This window comes from Centropristis striata, chromosome 7, assembly GCF_030273125.1.
Source record: "Centropristis striata isolate RG_2023a ecotype Rhode Island chromosome 7, C.striata_1.0, whole genome shotgun sequence".
Taxonomy (NCBI): domain Eukaryota; kingdom Metazoa; phylum Chordata; class Actinopteri; order Perciformes; family Serranidae; genus Centropristis; species Centropristis striata.
The window spans coordinates 24,827,955-24,840,156 of NC_081523.1; the positions used below are offsets into that span (position 1 = coordinate 24,827,955).

Here is a 12,202-nt window from a genome sequence, read left to right on the forward strand (position 1 = left end):
AAAATAGTTGTGTTAATTTCATGTTTGACAACTAATTGCAGTTCCTCAGTGTAAGAATATTTAATTAAAATAGACCAAAGCCTCCAGTCCTCATTCATACCTGGTCTTTCACAAACAGATAAAACATGAGCTACACAGTTCAGAAAGAATTGTGTGCACAATACACAAAATATATATGTTAACAAACCTAGAAACTGTCATCCACCCATACTCACATTATAAAGGTAACACATCGAAAATAAAAAGACATCATGGCACTGAATGTGACATACAAGCAAAAGTAATTAAAATGTAATGACGACCAAGACAATATTTACATTTTTAAAACTTTAATTGCCATTTTAGACAAAATGCATGATTGAAAAACAAACAAAAATACAAAAAAGACTTTAGTGAATGTTTTAAAACCTATGTGTGAGCAAGTGAACAGATTTATTTTGCATTCAAACGATCAAATGCACCAGTCCATCGAGATAAGATAGGATCTAGGTAGAAAAAAATACCTGGCAGATCTCATGTCAGGTACAAAAAGTGATTCAATTTCTAAAAACCTGACAAAATACTGAACAAAACAACAAGAGAAATACAAAGCACGTACAGAGGTGTGAACGTTACTTAAGCACATCTTGGGGACAAACACACACCTGTGGCACAACGAATACGACTCATTTAAGAGATGTGGAGTCCACACGAAGGGCAGCTGGGCTGAACCACGGCATCTGGGATAAAAAACCCCACCGAGCAGTAATGGGGGAGCAGAGCTGAAGTGGAGGGGTGGTGTTGGTTGGGACGGGTTGGGATGAGGTGGGGCGGGGGTCTGCGATAAACAGCAGACAGGGAGGGGTCTTCACAGACAGTTGGAAGGCATTAGGGTGTCGGACAGGGACTTGTCAGATGCAGCTGTTGCTGTGGCTGATTGATAGAGTTTGTATTCCACCCTGATGGGAGACTGGAGTCACTAGCCAGCGTTGAGAAGGATAATGTAAAATTCAAAAGGAAACATACATACAGTAAAAATGAAGAAATAAACATGAGATTTGCACTGAAATGAAACTAAATCCATCTTATTTCTCTACCTTCTAGCCACATCCAGCCCCCTCAATCATTGTGGGTTTTTTTCCTTTTTGGTCTTTGATTTGAAAGAATTCATAAATGTGGTTTGATGATATATAAAAAATGTGAACGGAGCTCTACGAGGTTAACATACAGAGCTATAAAATATATCCTAAGTTGCACATTTATAAAAGCATTCATACTTGTTTCTGATTTCTCCAAATGGTTTCCATTAAGTCACCTAGCACTTAGTCACATGATTAGTAGTACTTGTGTATGGCTGCACAGGAGGGCACACAGCAATATGCTCATCTGCATGTACATAATAATCCATGAGATACTTGGACTACACTATTCAGATTAGATATTCAAACACGGTGCGACACCGATATGTAACTACCGTACATAACACAAGGCTTTGGATTCTAACCGCACAACGACTTTCGTTGCTACGGAGTCAAACGGAGAAGCACACGTGACAGCCATACAGTACTTCTCAGTGGAAAGAACATCAACCAAGCCTACCCAAACATCCGGTAAAGTAATTACTGGAGATGTTAAACATATCTACAGACAACCTGGGCTCCATTGTGTGTGTGACAGTGTGTGTGTGTGTGTGTGTGTGTATGTGTGTGTAAGAGTGAGAATGTGCGTGTTAGTGTCCGATGATGACAGAAGGACTGCATGTGTCCCACATGCCACCAGTTAAATCACAATGGCACAGACAGTAGTAAACAAGATTCCCATTTCTGGCAAAGTTCAATGATTTCTCTTGACAAACTGCTTTACATTGACTGGGTTTAATGACCGCTCTCCTCTGTCGGGTTGTAGTGGCTGACTTGTGCGCACACACTCTTCCAATTTGAAAAAAATAAGAGCGCAGTGAAGGGAGGATAACATACAATACACTTCTCAGAGAGAGGCCAGCATCTGCTGTATTTACTTATGTGTGCATGTTTGTGTCTGTGCACGAGTGTGTGTGTGTGTGTGTGTGTGTGTGCGTGCGTACATGGGCACCAGCAGGATGTCGTGATTCTGTGTCGTTAACCGCTAATGTCTCTTAGCATTAGCAGCGTTAGCATCATATCCTTGCAGGCTCTGTGTCTTTGTCCTCCAACAGGCAAATGAACTGACCGAAGCTCTCCTTCACTGCCTCCAAGTTGTCTGTGGTGCTGCCCTCCAGGATCCAGCGCTTCCCTCGGGCCAGTGGCTCCAGCTCAAAGTACTTCTTGACCTGCCAAAAGAAACGGAGAAAGTGAGGGATCCTGTTTGATTATATTAACAAGGACAAAATTTTTAAAAAATCTGCAGTTTTTCATTCAACTTCAAATACGTTTTGATTATTTTGTAAATGTTTCTACTACAGGGGACATATTCTGCTCATTTTCTGTCCCATCATTGCAGCCAATGAGTGTAACGTCACAGTAGCGGCACTTTCTACAAATCTATAATATCATGTGCATATGGGCTATGTGCATTTCTTTAGTATTTTGATACTTTGATAGTATTATTATATAACACCTAGTTCTGCTTTATAATAGTTTAACACGGAAATGTTACTTTTTACAGTATGGGACATTCACCAGCTATATCAACCATGCATTATTAAAGGACTGTAGTCTGCACATTTTTATGTTAAGCAATCACAACAACAGGTGATTTCAATAACTAAAAACACCTCAAAACATGTCGGTGAAACTAGCCTGAATACTTGCAGATTTTCACCCTCAATGGTAAAGCTTTGGGATGTTTTTAAACTGGTGTATGATCAGTTACTGGCAAGCTAAAAAGAACTGAGAACCAGGATTATGATTTTATTTTATTTTGAGCACAGTGTAAGAGAATCCTTGGTTTAGCTGTTGCTTTACAATGTTAGGGGCCAAGCACATTAAAGAGGAAAAAAAGCAGGAGCCTTGAGTATTATCCCAAACACATCAATTGATTTTCCATGCACAGAGTGTTTTCTTTTCAAAATCCCTCACAAATACATAAAGACAGAGTGAACAAATAAATAGAAAAAAAAGTAAGATAAAATAAAACTAAATAAAATGAAAATATTCTGCTCTTGGAAACATACGGCTTGTTGGTTTGGCACTGCTCTTTGTAACAGTTGAATATAAAGTTCATATGTTATGCTCATGTGCTCATGACAGTGGGGGTAGTGGTAAGTTTGGGACGGGGGAAGAACCAGAACCAGCTGTTAGGTAAAAACAAATCTCAACAGAGGGAAACAATGTCTTGGACCTCCACTCGAGGTACTGCAGGTTGTTAAGCTTTCTGACATTTCCAAGCTGAGAGTAATGGAAGCAATTTTATTTGCCCGAGGTGAACGAAGTTCAGCCATCTCCTCCTGTTTGTCTGATAGCCAAAGAAGAATTTACAAAGACAAATGTGTGCCGTCAGCAACTCTGAGGAAAAAAATGAAGTGCTGCCAGTGTCATTGATGCAATAAAACTATATTTCCTACCATGTATACTTATTTAGTCAGCTTCATGTTCAGTTTGACAGCTTTATGTTTGTAAAGGTTTAAAGAAATGTCTCTCTCACTGATCAAGTAACAACAACCAAACATCCATTCATCACGCTACACAGATGAAGGGCTTGACTGTACGTATAAAATAAAGTTGACCTTTTATTGTACTAATTAAGGTGATCTGGTTTTCACATTGTTAAAGCACACATGCTGGAAAGGGAACATGGATTAATCAATGCAAAAATACCAATGCTGTGAAGCTATTTAGAACATTACATGTCTAGCCATTATGATTTAATAGTTATCTGTTTAACGTTCAGATAGTATATATCTCCATATTTCTGCCAATTTAAATCAAAGATTAAACCCATTTTCAAAACCATGATAACCCCAGCATTCTGAATCTGTCTTCTCAAACACAAGAAGACAATTTGTGCACGCTGCAAATTGCACCAAATCCACGCAGGTGCCCGTCACACTGTCAAATGACTTTTCAACTTCAAGTGAAATTGCTTTTGTCTAGACCGTGCTGGGCTGTCTAGCTGTGCCATGGTGTGTGGCATGAAGAGGAGAGGGAGGAGGAGGAGGAGGGGGTATTCTTTGTGTCTGCTCAAATCCAGCAAGCCATGCCAGTGAGTGGGAGAGTGAGCGCTGTCTCTGCCCCTGAGCCGAGTCTCTGTCCGGGTGTAATGTGAGTTTAATGACAGATTAAGTCACCTCAGCCGCGTTTGGCTCAGAGGCCTGGCTAGAAAGCCGAGCGGACCCAAACAGTGTTAACAAATCTGTCTGGGTAACTTGAGCTGCCCTAGTCCAGGCTCTAGCCCCAGACCTAGACTGCAGACGATGCGGCTGGCTGCCTGTCTGGCTGGCTGGCTCACTTGTCTGCCTGTAGCCAAGGCCCTCTTCTGGAAGACTCTGGCCCCTGCACTGGCAGACAGTCAAAAGGCCAGCAGTGACCTCTGTGCAAGTGCAGACAGGCTCAAGCTTCTCTGACTTCTCCTCCTCGCCTTGTAGGCCAACAGAACACGCCCAGGGGCATCTTACTGCACGGCAAATGCCTTCTATCCTTGGTATGATCAGACAACTGGTCTTACCAACGATGCCAGATGGCTTATTAAGTTTTCAGTGCAGCTTTACAGTTGTGCACTCATGAAAACATGAGCAGTAGTCGAGATGCTGAAGAATCCTCCATTTGCTTAGTTGGTATGAACACCTTCATACGGGCCACATTTCATTAAAAGGGCATATCCAATCCAGAGATTAAAATCACACAACAAGCAGACGGGATATGTCGCCAAAAACGCTGTCTCAGTGTTACGTGACTGAAGGAACCCCATGACCTTACAGGCGGGTGCACCCACACTGGCAGTCAGCAGTGTGGCCCAAACCAGTTTCTCTGAGATTAAGTCCTCCTAAGCACACTTATGCTTGCTTAAGGAATTGCGTGAGGCAGTGGGAAGGGTAAGCCACACAAGACGCGGGTTGCCAGATGGCTCCTAGGATGACCACTGGGTCATCCAGTCTAGCTTCTTCTAGGTCATACAGACCGGGGGCCTCGCCTTGTGCATGGGAGAAAGCGGCTTATACATGCATAAGAGTGTCAAAAAAATCTTTAATCACCTGTGTCTGTGTCAACTGTATTCCTGCTGCTGGAATCCAGCCATGTGAGCCAGCAGCATATTCTGTTGTGGGGAGAGCTATAAAACTCAGGGAAGTAGAACTCCCTGGCAACAGGCCTGGATAGTTACAGTGACTTCTGAGTCGGACTAGTGGTGCAGAGTGGACAGAGCAATGACTGAGAATGTGCATGGGCTGGATGTTATATTTAATTCTTCTGACAGTAATATTCAGCATAGGGCTGGGTAAGAGGGAGACAATCAAATATCACAATATTCTTTATTGAATACCTCAATATCAGCAGCTCAGATATTTGGGGTTTCATTATTGGTGCTTTCACAAAACATTTACATAATTAGATATTTGATTAATAACAATCAATAATGTGGATATAATGAGTAAGTGGGTAAAGGCAAATAATAGAATAGCTACAACAGTTGGGTGAGTTCAGAAAATCAAATCAGATTGCTGTAATGCTGCACTTATACTGTTACAATATCCAGAAACGAAGAAGATATCTAGTCTCATATCACAACACCCATGTGATATTGACATATTACCAGCCTTAATTCAGCATTACTGTACTAGTCTATTTAAGAATAACTTACCGACATGACATTAGTAACCATTTTTTGCCAGGTAGAGGAGGGGACAATTTCTCCTAAGTATATGCCAATATCTATTGGTCCACTTTAAGAACATATATTTTCACTTTCCAAAAAGCCACAGCTTTATCATAGGTGGCTCATTTTGTGTGGCAAATGGTGAAATTATGTTAATTAAAGAAAATGCATCAACATCTGACACATTCTTGCACACAGAATTTAAACATTTTAGAAGAATACTACGTTTTATAAATAATGGCTTGCAGCTGTTTTTAACACTTACTTAGATTCTGAAATATGTACATTAGATTTGATGATAAATTGATTGGTGATAGAAAGTATATCAGTAGAGTTTGCAACCAATTTAATGATTGAATGCGGGAGAGGTGGGAGACAAGTCGGTCAGGATGGGAGAGTGCAGTTAAAGCAATTTCTAGGTATTTCTTTAATCGCTATTGGAAATCAGTATGATCGGTATCTAAGCTATTTGTGGGACAAAAGCCAAAACAAACTTGGCCGAAAGCATTAAGCTTCCTCTAGACAGAATAGATGTTTCCAAACTTTCGGCTTCAATTGCACATGCTGATTAAAAGAGACAATTTGGTAATTACTTTTTGGAAAATTAGTTAGGGTGAAATGTCACTTTGTTAAAGATGCATCATTAGGTTTGACAATTTGTTACCCAGTACCTTTGGGGAGTGGCTGCACCACTAGTCAGCTAAGCTTAAGCTCCAACCCTGGCGAACCTACTTCAGGCTCCTTAAGACATCTGATGGGCATGCATGGCACGTGCATCCAGCTGCTCCCTGACCTATGCCAGATTACTACTGATGGTCAATGTTGGCATCGTGTCATGTCAAGGGGATATCCTGGCAGAATAAAAAGAGCTTTGGCGGATGTCTACTGCCAGCAGAGCCCTGCTCTGGCCTCCTGACCAACTGAACACACCAGGGAGGCGGAGGCAAAAAAAAAAAGAAAAAAAAAAAGACTGACTGAACGAGAGAGAACAGAAAGATGCCTGAGGCCAAGTTCTAGTCATGGAGGTGCATAATGTTGGCTGCTGAGATTATATGCAAGAACCCCCTTGACAAATCTATATCCCTCCAAATTTTTTTATTCTCTGAAGAGGTGTTAGTTAAAAAATAAAATAGAGGATTCAAACTAGAAAGCAGGTGGTATTGTGCTCAAATGCATATCTTCTTCAATTATAGGCTGTGCTGAAAATCAGTCATAAAATCAGTAAAATAACAATCAAGCTGAAGTTAAAAATTAATTCCCACTTTTAATAATGTCCCCCTGAACCTGCTTTTTTTTCTTTTTCTTTTTTTTTTTCCCACACTCATAATAAGAGCTGCAGCTATCCCAGCAACATGTCTCTAGTCACATACTCACTTTTACACCTATGGTATAGGCAGTTTAAACCAAATTGATGCTGTGCTTCTCTATCAAGGTGCCCAGCAGACCAACTATTAGAAGTGTGGGAATTTATTTATAGTAAAGCTTAAGATTTAACCTGTTGAATGTAAAACCATGAAGGACAAAAACAAAAAACAGCTCCAAAGATGACAAATCATCTATTCATAATATTGTACGTGTATCGGTTAAAAAAATAATTTATATACACTTTTAAGAGACACTTACTTTGTCACAACATATGCCGAACATTGAAAAAACATTGTGCAAACAATGTCACAGACATTAACAACACAAAGGCAGCTGGTAAATACCAGTAAATGGCCCACCTTTATCGTGTTTGCAACCATGACTTATTTTCCAAGGAGCATTTCTCAGTATTTTATCTGCACTCTACATGTGTCCTATAGTCATTTTTGCAGACGTGTTTGTGCAGAGTAATTCAGGTTAAGTGCCCTTCTCAAGGGTGCGGTGGCAGAGGTCCAAAGCAACAGAGTCAGTTTACATGCCATGTTGTGGATCTTTCTGATAAACACACTTGCTGTGGTTCAATGCTCTTGCACTATGTACTTGTATTTGGGAAATCTAAAGTCAGTTCTAGCATTCTTGCAGAGGTTAACAGCAAAGCCAGATGTAACAGATGCAGGTTTGTTGGATACACTCCTCCAGCAGATCAGTATCGTAAAAGAAAGTTAAATGACCTGCACTGTCAACTCTCAATTTCTCATCTAGGGCAAGTTTTTTTTCGTAACGAGTCTGGCTCTTGCTGTTGCCTCAGGATCCAAAAGTCTGAGAAAAATATCGCAACTAAATTCAATAATATCAAATAATACTAATAATCTCTTCCTGTTTAAGTAATAAGATCATAAAAGGAAGAACAGGAAATGTTCACTTGAGAAGATTTTGCCTTTCAGCCATGTTTAAAAAAAGCCAAAACAGAAAGAGAAGCTGATAGAAAGGCTCACTCAACAGATAAGTTATCCTTTAAAGACTGCTTTCCTGCAGGCAACTATCAAAACTCCTCTGTGGAGCAAGGAGAGCTTTACTCAATAAACTCATTGGAGAACCAATGATTTTAGCCTTGAGGTTTTCATTTGGATAAACTTCAGCAGGGGCCCTTTCTCAACAAAAATAACATCCTTTGTTCAAAGGCTACTTCAGAGCATGTGTGCATAGAGCGACCTATGGGAAAGGCAGCAGACAGCAGCCGACCACATTTTTGCATTATTCAGGCATTAAGTATTTTAGAAGGGAATGTTTGATATAGACCTAGTATTTATGTAGTATTGAAAATAACCTCATAAACTAGCAGATATGGCCTCCAGTGCCCTTGTTCTAATATGTACCATGACCGCATGTCTATCCTGCTTCACTGTCATGTGTCAAAACCTCACCACATGAGTAAGCCATATAACTGGAGAAGGAAGCATTAGGGGGTCTCTGAATGAGGGAAAGTGGCATACTCAAATATCCAAGACAATCAATTACACCATCCCTTGACATGTTGGCCCCTGTGAAAATATCAGTCACTTGGAAAGTGGCCCACACTGGCGACTGCATTGAAATGGGAGGGTAATGTGAGAGCCACTTACCATACAATAGTTATGCCTTTGTTTGCTTTTCCGGCTTACCTAAAGAGCCTTAAAGACATGCGAAAGCCCGGAGGTCCCCAAGAGAGGAACACTTGGGAAGCCTGTGAAAAAAACAAACATTGCACCACAAACTGTGGGAGGTGTCAAATGAAACAGCCCACTAGCCAACAAGTAAAACCTAAAGCCTATTTAGGCAAGGCTGTGATACCTTGGGCAATGTTTTGCATCTGAGTGGATTACTGTCCCCGAGCCTTACCCAAGGTAGGTAATGACCTGATCATCTCTTAAGTGAAAGTGTTACCTGTAGGTGAGGCCGATGACACCATCACCTTTGTTTTTAGATTACATAGTGAAGCCTTCTGGATCTCCCTGCGAATTAAGCAGGGACAGCAAACAGGTGGCATAGCAATGAAGAGTAGGACTCACATGGTCCCAGTGAAAAAACCATGCCTCATCTCATGTCCGTAACAACTCATGTATATAGTCGCACCAGGGCTCGACTATAATGGTTGCCAGGCTGCCAATGGCAACCATTCTAAGAAATTGACAACAGATTGATGGCCTTTGGTTGCCCCTTAGTGGCAACCACTTTTTAACAAATAAAAACAGCAAAACATGCAGTCTCTTCAGCTTCATGTGTGCACAGATAAAGCTGTCTCAGCAGACAGATTTGAGGTCATCTCTGACAGTAGAGATGATGGACTAGCTGATGTTGATGTCACTTGAGGGACCCACAATCCAAGACCTCAATGCCGAAGGGCCAATGGATCTTTGGTGGAAATCAGCACAAAGGTCCAGCTGCACTACTGGTATTACAAAATAGATATATAAAGCTTCTATTCTTTAATGTCACATTTTCATTATTAAGCAGACTGCATATTATCTTAACTACTCAAAATATGAGGTGGTTACCAATGGTAACCATATTTTCAGTTTCGGCATCCGAAAGCTGATGCCTGGTTGCCAGCCTGCAAACCACTTTTAAAAGTTAGTGATGAGCCCTAAGCTGTTTCATCCTTGCATGATTTGCCGTTGTTTTCCAACTCTGTAGTAGGTGCTGTGGACGAATTTAGAGGAAGGAGGTTGCTTTCGAAGTCAACAAACTCAGGAAAAGCTGCATAAGTTTTCTCATGTGTTGTTGTTTTCTACTTGCTTCCTCACGCTTGTCTTTAAAATACGGCTATCTGGTGGTCAGCGTATTTTTGGAGGAGGCAGAAGAGGAAGCAAACAGCTCAGACCAACAAGTCAATCATCAATAAGGATAGGAGCACAGTTGGCAACTGTTATGTTTCACATTTTGTAATTAGAGCACAAGCCAAAATTACATGATTGGGGTGGTTTGTGGATGCCCATGCAGAAACACTAAGGAGGGCTTAGAAGCAAATGCAGAAAAAAATGCATGCAGAAGTTGAAAAAACTAAAAGCCTTGAGTTCAAGCATGGAGAGAAGGAGTGGGAAAAATACAGAAAGATATGGACTTTCACTTTGGTGCTTTCATTTGCTGTGGAAACGATCCAGGCCGAGCCAGGACGTAAAAGCGTTGAGGCCACCCTGGAACCAGTCCACAGTTGTAGAACTGTTGGACCTGGGGATTCGGCAGGCAACAAATTAAGATGCAAGTCCCAATGTCACAGTGCAAAAACTGAGCTGCGTTTAGATTTACTGTCCTGTTCCACTCAGGTGGGACCATGGGTCTCCCTGAGGCTCAGCTCAGTGCAGGTTCAAAGTGATTCACTTGCGGTGCACTTCTCTTCAAAGCCAACTGACCACTGCCAGATCAGAGCCATCCTCTGAGGTGCTGTAAATCTAAGCAAGACTGCACAGAGGACATTCTTCCCGACCTTTTCAGTAGCACAGAGGCATTTATTTTTATTTTTCTTGCAGCAGATCAGATGACTTCCACAAACACTGGCTGCTGTTACCTGGGTAAATGACCCATGGCTCAAGTCTGGTAGTGACAACAACAGATGCAGTGTGTGTTTGCAGAGCACACATTGAAACATACATAAACACTGGGGATTAGGGCTGGGTGATGATTCAATAATGTTTTTCCACTTTTAGCAGAATTATATTGTGATGATATTATCTTATTACTGTTCTACAGAATTGTTTTCCAAGAATTTGGAGCAAGATGTTATGTTTAGGATTTGAAAGATTTATATATGTATTGCAAAAACATTCTTATCAGTACTGTGATAAGGATTTCAACCATAGCCCAGCTCTACTGGGGACCGGATCAGTTATCAGAACAGTCTGGGAACACACAAGCAACCGGACCCTCAGAATTTGTCACATTAAAAACAGGCAAACCTGATATGCACATTTGTCCAAACAGGATTATTAAACCTAATGCCATGAGTTTCTGTTATACCATAACAGCTTAAAATAGATTTCTCTTTGGGTCAGGTCCCTGAAAGAGATCAAGGACTGAAGGTCAGAGACCTAGTGATGTTACAGTCTAGAAGCATGAATGACATTTTGTATAGTTAAAGAGCAGGTTGGGGCAAAGGGGAAGGAAAACATCCATCCTCTTGTGGAAAATAAGGTTGGAAAATAATTGGCAGGTTCAGTAGCTGGAACACGGCCCCTTCACCAGGGGTTGACCTGTGGGACACTAAGAAAAGTCTGTGAGATCAGAATATCTGGGTGTCGTGGGGGGTGGTGGGGTGTCCATGTTTGTCTTGCCTTATTACAGATTTACAGTAACTCAATTTATTAAAGGCCAAGAGCTCCCTGACAAGGAACATCTGGTATGTGGGACTTGAACGGGTGAGCTGGCGTCCTGCCCATGCTCCCTGCTGCAGGGGCCAATGCACCAGCACCTTCCCTCGAGCCCGCCCTCCCTCTCTTCTTCTTGTGAAGAGGGCTGCCTTGCTATAGTAGCCCACACAGAGGGCCCTCAAAGCCCAGGAGGTCCGTTACAAGCCACCCCTCCTCCTCCAGGACCCCCCTAGTGGGACCCCTCCACCCTTTTCACTCGGGGGCCCCCCTTTCACGCTCCAGTCCTGACAGTTGACCAGCTTTAAAGCTGCAGCAGGCCCCCGCTTCAGCACACAGCACGCGGCCTTACAATCAAAGTGCTCCCCTTCTGCAAAAGATTGAAACCATGCGTCAAGTTGGAGTCTGCACACACATTCACACACTCTCATATGCCATGGGTCCATCATGTTTGAAATGTATGGGTTTTCTGCTTGGCATACTTTCTCCTATTAGTAATTATGACCAGATCCTCACAGCATTTCCATGTGTTCCCGTGCATGTGTACATGCTTATGTGTGTTTTGTTAATTAATCAGAGGGTTTGTGCAGAAAATGGCAACAAAGCAGATAATTGGACAAAAAACTAATCATAAAATAAAGGAGAAAATTAAACCAAGCCTTCTTTGTTCAAAACACACATTCCACGGCACCTTTCCCAGCTGTTTCAAGTCTGTCTCCAACTTTAATGAA

At 41.6% G+C, this 12,202-nt stretch overlaps 1 protein-coding gene across 1 annotated transcript in view; it reads right to left on the bottom strand.

Moving 5' to 3' along the window:
• Positions 1 to 312: 312 nt before the first annotated feature.
• Positions 313 to 12,202, bottom strand: part of arl15a (ADP-ribosylation factor-like 15a) — a 105,710-nt gene continuing 93,820 nt past the window's right edge. The window contains exon 5 of the mRNA XM_059337119.1: positions 313 to 2,287. Within this exon, the coding sequence (XP_059193102.1) occupies positions 2,135 to 2,287 (153 nt within the window). The 3' untranslated portion in view covers positions 313 to 2,134. The remainder of the gene's footprint in view (positions 2,288 to 12,202) is intronic.